Source organism: Schistocerca gregaria, chromosome 5, assembly GCF_023897955.1.
Source record: "Schistocerca gregaria isolate iqSchGreg1 chromosome 5, iqSchGreg1.2, whole genome shotgun sequence".
In the NCBI taxonomy this organism is placed as follows: Eukaryota; Metazoa; Arthropoda; class Insecta; order Orthoptera; family Acrididae; genus Schistocerca; species Schistocerca gregaria.
Genome location: NC_064924.1, coordinates 90,143,655 through 90,154,568, shown reverse-complemented (window position 1 = coordinate 90,154,568; position 10,914 = coordinate 90,143,655). Strand labels below are relative to the sequence as shown.

The 10,914-nt window shown below is 35.6% G+C and overlaps 1 protein-coding gene across 1 annotated transcript; it reads right to left on the bottom strand.

The window, feature by feature from the left end:
- Positions 1–3,938: 3,938 nt before the first annotated feature.
- On the bottom strand, positions 3,939–8,884 carry LOC126272981 (protein MEMO1-like). The gene is made up of 2 exons (XM_049976325.1): positions 6,966–8,884; positions 3,939–6,466 (listed from the first exon to the last, which is right to left on the bottom strand). Exon 1 carries the CDS (start codon positions 8,784–8,786, stop codon positions 7,896–7,898), a length of 891 nt encoding a protein of 296 aa, XP_049832282.1. The 5' UTR covers positions 8,787–8,884; the 3' UTR covers positions 3,939–6,466; positions 6,966–7,895.
- Between the last annotated feature and the right edge of the window lie 2,030 nt (positions 8,885–10,914).

Below are 10,914 nucleotides of genomic sequence, written 5' to 3'. Positions count from 1 at the left end.
TAGACTAATCACGAAGGACATTAAATAGTTCTGTAAGATACCATGGACCACTAGAGAAATTGAAGTATACAGTGAAAGGTAAAGGGAATTGTATCTGTCGGCAAGAACAACTAACGACACTGCAATAATTGCACATTACGAAAAACTACAAAAAATTACCTGCAATAATTATAACACATTAAAAAACTTGCACATTATGGCAAAAATCTGTAATTCCCTCAACAGACTTAAGTTCACACGGAATATAGTGAAATGCGAGAAAGGCCACAGAACAGGATATCATCAACAGTGTCTTAAATGGAAGGGCTATTAAGGATCGGTCAAAGGTAGAACTTTAGTACCAAACGCTTAGTGATGGACGTTTCACTGCTTGGCCTAGCACATGGTACCAGGTGTGAGGCTGCTGGTGGCCACATGGCAGTCAACATGCTGATAAACATTTCCTAAATGAGATAAAAGATTAAGTCAAACAGTTTAAAAGAAAACTCAAAGCAGTACGTCAGAAAAGCAACTCACATAAAAATCAACAATGCAGGAAACGTTAGTTACCGTAAGATAACATGCTAAGTTCTCCTGCATTGTTGATATTCCTACATGGAGTTCACATAAAAGTCTCGTAAAATTTAAAAAAAATTATTAATTTTCTCAAAAATTATATCTGATCTGGATTTGGTGGTGGTGTCAACAGAGTAATAAAGACATTTTACTACATAAAAGAGTACTGTCTTGTCTGAAATAGATAATTCACAACAAACTCACGTCAATATTCCACAGAGATTGAAATATGTCATTGTTAAACTCCTCTATACGAAAGGCGATAGGAGAGATGTCGATAACTACTGACCTGTTTCACTGCTGAAATCATTTTCAAAAATTTTTGAGGCAATGCACTCTGGAAAAGTATCCATCCTGAACAATAATAATATCCGCAGTAAATCACAGTTTGGATTCCAGAAGAGTTGCTCTAGTGAGAATGCCACTGAACACATTACCTCTTCAAATTTTACAAGCATTATATAACAAAATGGCATTGGTTGGTATTTTCTGTGACCTGTGTAAAGCATTTGACTGTGGAATCACAATTTCATCAGAGATAAAAGAAGGTTTTATGGAATTGATGGTATAGTAAACCAATAGGTAATGTCATATTCAAGCGAAAGTATGCACAAAGTTGTGCTTAATAATTCAGTCAATGTATGCAGGAAAGGTTTTTTTGAATGGGAAATAATCACTTCTAGGATTCCACAAGACTCAGACTTTTCATCCAATACACACCATGCAGAATTATTTCTTTTTGAAGATGATATTGGTATTTTAATCAATCCAAATATACAGGGTTAGTCAGGAGAAAAGGTACATGCTTTTTGGGGTGATAGTATTAGTGATACTGAATAAAAAGCTTCATATGGACTTATGCCCAACTCCGAATGGTTTCTGGGATAGATGACATTTAATATTCATTGTTATTTATTTTCTGTACTATCAAACTTACTTTACAATGTACCACAGTAGGGTAGAGCAAGTTAAGATGAACAGTTTGATAAAGGATACTTCTGGTCTATGAAGTCGGGAAACTACCTCAAACTGACCTACAAAAACTTAGTAGGCTGCAGCGTATGCACATCGAGCAAGTTTTTCAACATTCTCGCACTCTCTTCACACAAACCACTAGTTCTAGATAAAAAATGAATATGACCTTTTTTGTAGGAAATTTATAGTTTAATTTTGTACTGCAAAATGTTTTCGCTGGAGGATGTGGTTTTCAAGTTATTAAGAAAAACCAACAAAGGTGATATTAAAAGTGTTCTATCTCGGAAACCATTCGAAACAGTACATACGTCCGTACGAAGTTTTTTGTTCAGAATCACCAATACTGTCACCCCTCAAAGCATGTACCTTTCCTCCTGACTCATGCTGTATATAAAGCAACAGAGATATGGTAATGATAATCTTAAAAGTATAAGGGATGATGAAAAAGTTCCCATCTGAGAGCATTGTTGCAGTGTATATGCAACATAGCATGACTCTAATGTGGGTATACAACCAATGACATGTGGGCATGAAACCTGAACTATGGCGACATTATCCTCAAATGCCTCCAAACAGGACCAACATACTGTTATTCTGTAATTGGCTGCTGAATGATAAACACCAGTAGACACCCATGTGTAAGGATCAGCAAAACTGTCAAAAATAAGTGTTGTGGAATGGCTTGCCAAGTTCCATGCTGATCACAATTCGACACAGGATGTCAGTCAATCTGGGAGGCCAGCTCCATGAGTGATGCCACCTCAAGTGGGAGACACTTGTGCACCCACCCTATAGTCCTGATCTCTCCCCATGCATTTATCATGCCTTCAGTACTTTTTTAAAAGAAGCCTTGAAAGTCCAAAGATACTGATGCTGGGTGGTACGGTCTTCGAACGGATACTTTTTGATCCCCTTGTATATTATTTCAAATTAGTTTTCTGCAAATAGGCTCCCTCAGTTTCAAAAAGACACAATATGTTCAATTCTTCACATCTAGAGGCACAACTATAAATGTAAGAAATGACAAACAAATTAAAACTACGATGGAAACTTCAAAATTCTTAAGATAATTATCATTAACGAGAATTAGAAAAAAATATCTTTTTGAACTTCAGAAACAATTCAATCCAGCCACATTTTCACCTTGAATCATTGCAAATACTGAGGAGAGATAAATCTATAAGTTAACATATTTTGCATATTTCCTCCAAACAATATTACATGGAATAATTTTCTGGGGTACCTCATCTTAATTGCTCAAAATGTACTGTAAGAATATGTGGTGTTCACCCACAATCATCTTTTAGACATCTGTTTAAGGAGTTGGGTATTTTGACTACTGCTTCACAGTACATTTATTCCCTCATGACACAGCTTGCAGGTAACACACTATGGTTCAAACGGAACAAGGATGTACAAAATTAACATATTGGTATCAGAAGGAAGTGTGGCTTTCATTATTCAACTTTACAGTTTTTTTTACCACAAAACAGGGCGCGCACAGCACTGCTACAAAAAATTTTGATCACTTGCCCAATGATATTAAATGCTTGACAGGTAAAGTTAAATTTGAAAACTAAATGAACAAGTTTCTCTTTCTCAACTCCTCCTACTCTGTAGAAGACTTTCTATTTATGTAATACATAAAAATGTGGTAAATAGGACTTACTAATACACATTTGTATTTTTTCTTTAAAAAAAAATAAAAACTTAAATGTTCAGCATGTAGCAATGTTTACATATGGCTGTTTTAATGTACAGGTAAATTGAACTGCTCCATATCATTATGATTAATCCTAAAAATGACCCATGGAATGTAAAACTAATGAACATTTCTTTTTACTGTATCTTGTGAAAGAAGTTTCGAAGATGCATAGTCTCCACAAGTGTTGCTCCTCCTGTTTACATCACACAATTCAAGTATATCTTCTACAGATTAACATTCCTCCTCCTTCTGCACAGGTGAACTTTAAGTGTAAAAGCTAATTTACAGTATTTACTCTGTAGAGCCATACTATGTGACAATGTATGCAAATTAAAAGTATGACAAAAAGGAACTAAGTTAATGCGTAGCATTGCCATTTTAAGTTCATTACAGATGCAGTTCTCAGTAGCTCGACAATGGACTAGGAAATAATCTGGGGGTTAATACCGTTTGCAGGCATCTAAAAATGTTCACATTGTAGAGAGACATTCAATTATAACAAACATTGTATGTGTTGCGTTGATGTCACCTTACACGTTCTCTGTACCAAACAAATAATTTCCTGTGTTAAGCTATATCAAACTGGATACCAGAAACTGTCCATGCATTTTTATTGAAATTATCATCATTTTAAAAGTCTAATCTGGCAATAGGTACTTAAATACTGTGCAAAATAAAATGATCTATCCAATTCCATAAGGAATGCATTCAAGAGACACTATTTTCCTCTTTTTATTTTGTACCAAAACTTCATGCAAAATACAAAAAAGTCAAACACCATGTACAGAAAAAGATGCAGATATGACACAGGCTGTGACACATTCATTGCTGTTGCTCTTTCCTGTAACCTACTTTAACATAATTCGCATATCATGTAAGTATTGCTAACACACAAAATGTTCAATTTCATACACAATCTGAAGTATTCCAGTTTCATGTAACAATACATACCTGAGTTTAAAAAACGACATTTTAACAGGGGCACTACTGTTAAACCTACAACAGAAACTGCTGCCAATATTTCAAATCCAAATAAAATGCAAAATACTGCAAACAGGTAACAAGATTGACACATAGGTGGAACAGACTGGTATTGTAACGCAGACAGATTACTATATTCAATGAGCACAAACACATATATGAAATTAGGAAACTGCCAAGGAGCATAAGCCCTTTTTTTTCACTTTGAAAATGCTGAGGAACTCAGAACATAAAAATTCTAAGAAAATGCGGAGCTCAACTTACAAAAGTTGTTCATTCATGCATGTATCATTGCAAATTATTCCTTCTGACAAAAACAAAGTACTTTTACAAAAGCAACTGCTGCTCTTTTTCAGAGAACAGTCGATGTAACAGAGCAGCAGAGCTAAAACTTATTCTCAAATGTGAAAGTCTTGCAAACTAGCAGTCTCTTCAATCACATACATATTTAGTTCACCCTGAAATATATATATATTTAACAAGCAAAACGGGGCTTAGGTTTTCATTACATGACCACTCTGTAATGAATATGTACATGTTATCACTCATAATAACAACAATAAAAATAAAAATAATAATAATAATAAAATTAATCTGGAATTTGAGGCCTACAATTATGATTATGTACCATACATTTGCTCCCCTTTAACGTAAAATTAATTCTCGTCGAGTGCGAACATATACATTTTCTTAAAAGGGCAACAGTGGAAAGAGTATAAAGTCTGAACAGTCTTGTGTGGCTAAACCAACTCATTATATAATATAAAATGTCAATATTTATAGAGTACCATCTACATCACAATACAGGATAAATGAACACAGGGAACAGAAACAACGCTCTAGGAATGGTAAAATCTACCCTTCACTTTAATTATCTCTCAGTCTTTTCATTTAACAAAGCCTGCTTTCTTCTTGCAGGATTAAATTTTAAATATTCTTACAATTGTACATTACGAAACAATAAGAGCATCAGTATCTGACAAAATTTAAGTGGAGGTTGATACAAAACATGTATGCAGATACCAGGCACTTTGTGATTTTAAAATTTTTTTTCTTTTTTTACATTTGGCCTATAACATATTAGTGGATCTTGGACACACATAAATGGCTGTACATTTTTGATCAAAGAAACACATCAAATATCAGTAACACAAGTATTTCTTTCCAGTTCAAATAATGAGCCAGGTTATCAAAATTCATTTGATGACATCCTTCATAATTGATTAAACATATTTAAAAGCAAACTAGTAGTAGTGTGATTAAATAAGTGTTTAAACAAGTTTTCAACAACATTATGTAAATACAAGAAGAAGCATAGGACTGTCATTTTTAATTCTTCTTTACTAACATGTCAGTCTTTGTCCAAGAGGGACTGTTTGTTACATGGTTTCAGTAGCAGAATCTGAGTTCACCTTTATATAAGGACTTAAAAGATCATCTTGTTCTTATTTATTTGCCCAGTCTTTGATTTCAAAAGCAGCTGTTAAAAAAACTGAAGTGGAAGCCGCAATTATATACAGTTTATTCTAGGCCTACGCATGGTAAACTATAAAAACTTATGGTGAAATCCGAAGAACAAAGAATTCATATAGATTGGTTGGGGCAGGAAATAAGATTATCGTAGCAGTAGACAACACTAAAGCAGAATCAGCTGAAGTAAAACTCCGAAAGCTTGTTTGTCACTATGGGTGTCATCAAAAACGTGTCATTTTGACTCAAAACTGATTTTAACCAAGACAAATTTTAAAATCCGCCAAGAAAGCCAGACTACAATGACGATAACATGTCTTTACAGTAAAATATGTATTACATTATATTCAACTTTCATTTTTAATTTTGTGTAAGCATAATTCAGGAAACAATAAGTTATTGTGACTGTTTTTAAGGACTTTTCTTTTCCAACCATTACAGTATGTGACATATCATTCTTAACTCACTATCCTCAAGTTAATGCCTGTAGACAGCATGAACAAAACTTAAGTTAATGGCATATACAGTTTCAGCCTTAACTGAGTGCTAAGTTAGCCTGAACTGTAAGAAACTTGAGAGAGAAGGGAAGACAGAGGTATGGAGGCTATTATTATTTTTTTCCCATAAAATTACTCACAACACTGATGTACAGTACATCAAGACGGACTTCCACAGTTACTGTGTCATTCTGTTTCTTTACTGGGCGAACAAGCTTATCGTAACTGGCAAGTAGATGTCCACGTAAACAGATGCCTGGGTAAGCTTCACACATCAGCAACTCTGAAAAATGAAGATGTCATTCTATAATCATTTGTTGGAACATACATACAGCAAGTACACAATTGTTTGAATCTCTTCAAGTTAAAGTGTTTTGATCTTTTTAATTTTTGTTTTGTTCCTTCATTGCACAACCTGGATTAACATTGTACCCCATGAGATTACGTTCTCTACAGCACTATCTTTACGGAACTGCCACAATAATTTAAGGCAGTTACTATTTTAGGTAACACAATGCAACTTGAAAACAGCTGTTTTTCCTTTTCACATAATCTTTCTCTCTGGCTTAAAGTTAAATTTTCTATATCTATTTTCTGTACTATTTTGTTGTAAGAAGTAGCATGGCTTGCTCTATTTGTTCTTTTAATCTACAGCTAATAAAATTAAGCTGAATGCTCATCACAATAATTACTTTCATCTCTAAGTTCCACAAATTTATAGTTCCACTGAGAATATTTGCATGCATTCCTCCAAAGCAATTTACTGATATTGTTATGCATACCTGCAAAATCCATGAGGTTCAACCCATATGAGTGATGCCTCTTCTGATAGATGTAAAATGAAAACCGGAGAAATTTCTTGGCAAGTGATTCAAGATTTAATGATATTTACTTTGGTAGCATACTGTTCAGTGAGTAATTCCGCAGCCAGTTAAGTAACCAAATGCTTAGGCACTTCGACAACTGATATAACATACATCACAGTTGAATCAATATGATATTAAGCAAAATAATTATATGGTATTGTCCCTTTGTTGTTGGGCATAAATCTGACCAAGCTATAGTATTCCAAAATTATTTGCTACAGTCTTTTGCATATTTGTAACTTATTTCTGCTTCCTGTGAAAACTGTCTGTAATAGTTTGCAAATGCATGTTTGCAGCACATTTTAATTATACCATTTACCAGATTGTATTGCAGCATACAAATAAATTCTTGCAGTGGATCATTACTTAAGACTGACCCAGCAAATAAAAATTTTTCCTCCCCCGACACCCTTCTCAAGACCCTTTCTTCCTGCGATATATTGTCTGAACCACACTCTTGAATTCAGAGAATTATCATTTCATAGCACACTAATTCTTGGTTCAATTATGTCCCACACAAACACACACACATATATATATATAATGTTATAGGCCTTTGTTTAGAGCTCATCGGATTCCATTTTTTGCAGTAAACTACAGTAATACACCTTCGTTGCTGTTTATCGTTGGGTGGGCAGCACCAACTGCAAACTGCACAAACGGGTCAGCTTGTACTTTTAAAATAAGTTTTAACAAGATAAACGCATTTTGGTGGCTGCAGGTCTGCATTCTTCCATTTGCTCCTGTTAAATTTTGTAAAGATTTAAAAGCATTATTCAACTTATTTCTCGCAGTTCCTTCATAACAGTCAATCACTAGTGGCTTCAGATAAAAGAAAACTGATTGTTATTCAATCGTGAGGGCTCCAGCTGCGTAGCTTACAGACGAATCACTCATATTGTTACACTGGCTGGACTGTGCATATTTCAAGAACTTAAGGCACATCCTATGACCATTACTACCAGATTTCTGCAAACTGTTCACAGCTTGCAATAAAACACCTATGGGATGACGTCCACATATAGTGTTTCCGTATTTCTTCAAATATGCAGTAAAGGCTTGTGGATCTAGGGACTCAATAATGTCCATTCCCATTTTGTCTAAATATGTTATTGCTTGAAATATGTCACCCCAGCTGCGATCGTAGTACGTGTATCTGAAGCGATGTCCCCAATGACAGAAATCAGACGATATCACAAATAAGTTTTGTGGATCTGCTAAATAATGCGAGAAAATACTGCCGTAGACGGACTCTTTGTCAGGCGTCAGTGAGCCAACTAATACCGGCACAATTGTAAAAGAATCTTTATAATCCTCCATTACTTTTGCAACGTAAGGAAGATGCATTTCTATACTGTGTTCGTCTTCGTCTACAGACATGTCCATCCACTCAAAATGTCCTGTAGCGTCAAGATCAGCATTTACTTTCACATCAACTCGCAAGTCGTATAAGGGCGTACAGTACTTGGTCGCAGTAGAAAGTGCACATCCACCGAGACGCACATGATGGGATGGTCCCAATATAAAAATCCGTCTCACTACGACAGCACTGACTTGTCGGTACGCAAAACCGCTACAGGCCCCACTGTATTGATATCCGGCGTGAGGTGCTATTATTGCTCGAGCAGGTCCATGTGTCAAATCCGCTGCATTCAGCCAGTTATCCAACTGCTTTCTCAGTTCTTCAGGCGAATCGGAGTACCAGCTTCCTCCATGAGTCGCTCGTCTGACTGACATTTTTAGATATACCCTAACCTCTCTTACGGACGCTGTAGTTTCAGTTATCTGACATACACGTCAACTAATTCACACGATGAATGCGAAAAAGTGCTAAGATTGAACTGAAAGCTAATAATAAACGAATATATCATCAAACTTTGTTTGTTAACGGCATGCCTACATCAGACGCCGTTGCCAGAGATGTTTATTGGCGAAGATGTTTTACTACATTGATTTTATCAAGAGTCGTTGATTAAAGACATACAAAATGATTACTCCACAAAAATATCTGTGGATTACTAGCACCAATTATACTGGAAAATATCATGGTCTTCAACTAATAAATACTCTTGGAATCAGCACACTACTATACTGCAAGAGATGGAAGATAATTAGTGCAAACAGTTTACTTTCGTCATTGGCCTACAATGAGTGAGAGCTGACGAGAGACGTGTCATTTCGACACACGGTTGCAATATTTTCATGTTGTCAGCTCAATTAAAAAACAGTGGAAACTGTGAGTACAACTTCCGAAGTTGCAATTATTATGAGTCATCACGTACAGTATTTCCAAAATGAGTCCATTTAGCAGTTTGGGATCTTTTTTTAATTTTATTTGGGAAATCCATTTTCTTGCGTTATCGATCATTACAATTCTTACACATGGCCAGGCGTTGGCAGCAGCTATATTACTGATCTTCAACAAAATGAACTTAAGTTAATGCACATCGTTTTTTGCTGTAAAACAGATTAAAATATAATAAAATGACTCATTTTGGTTTTTCATTACTCAAACAGTTGGTGATGATAATAATGCTGTCGCTGATGATGATGACACGTCTGGTAGGTCACTCAAAGAGTTCTTGGCCCCCGTGCACGCTATTATACAAAGTCGATCGAGGCATTGTTTGTCAATAGACACATTTTTGCAACGAAATCGCAGAACTTTTGACTCCCCTTTGAAATGGGAGACATGTTGCGCAACACATAGTAGTGTGGAGGTGTTGGTAGATGTGGGCCTCCAGGCACTTCTTTGCGCCCTGGAAGACCCTTCATCTTTTTTCATTACTATTATTATTTATGTTTTTCAAATCTTTAGACATCACTCATCAACATACATTATAAGTTTCAGATTTGTATGGCTAGGGAAGTCATTTACGTAGAGTATAAATAGTATTGGCCCAAGCACCGACCCTTGCGGCACACCGTGTTTAACTGTTTGCAATTCTGATCTGTAGTTTGTTATATTTCCCCCACTAGGATGTCTGATTTCTGTGGATACAGAATAACAAGGCAGTCAAGTGTTTACACGAGACAAAGTAACTAGGCTGCCTGTATACATTATTTAGCTACTGCACGATTTTGTGTGCAAGTGTGTACTTACCTATATATAATGACCGTAACATTCGTTCGCACCAATGAAATTCGCTATGCTATTAGCCAATGAATGGCTTCGTAGCCACAGAGCAGTCATTTAAAGTTGTAATGACAGATTTGATCGTGTATAATGTGCAGTGTAATGTCTGTGATAATGAATTTAGTGACAGTTTGTATGTATTCTTGAGAAGTGTGCTTGAAGTAAAGCGAATTACTGGAAGAAAAGTCAATTGCTCCAAGGACGACACACAATTTTGGATAGTTTGGGATTACATCTGCAGGAAGGACTCGTGCAGTGTTCAACGGAACGATTGTATTCCAGTCGTGTAACAATAACTTCGTTTTATAATTAGTTTATGAGACTCACATTTTTGTGGTGGCACCATAAAATGTTAGGTGCTACACTCTGATCATAATAAAACTGGACTGGAAAATACTTAGTCTTGAACAAAATACATTGGCGAAGTTAATGAACAGAACATGCCAGAAATTGTCATTGTTGTGAAATGTTGTCGAACTGTTAGTACAAAATACCTGTATCAGGACTTGTATTTTGCCTATGCTGTAGTAACTGTAGTGCCCCTACCAAGTGCCATAATTTGCTTCCAAACAATGTTCCCCTGCTGCAGTAGCCGAAGTATATTACTTTATGTTCTTACTAATAGTAATTCAGTAGACAGTATTTTGCCAGTTTATGCCCTCCAAATTCATGTGGCACATTATACACACCCTAACACAAAGTGCTGTCTGTGTGTTTTCTATAGATTAA

Excerpts from the sequence above, each read along its gene's own strand:
- LOC126272981 (XM_049976325.1), bottom strand. The coding sequence starts at position 8,786 with ATGTCAGTCAGACGAGCGACTCATGGAGGAAGCTGGTACTCCGATTCG.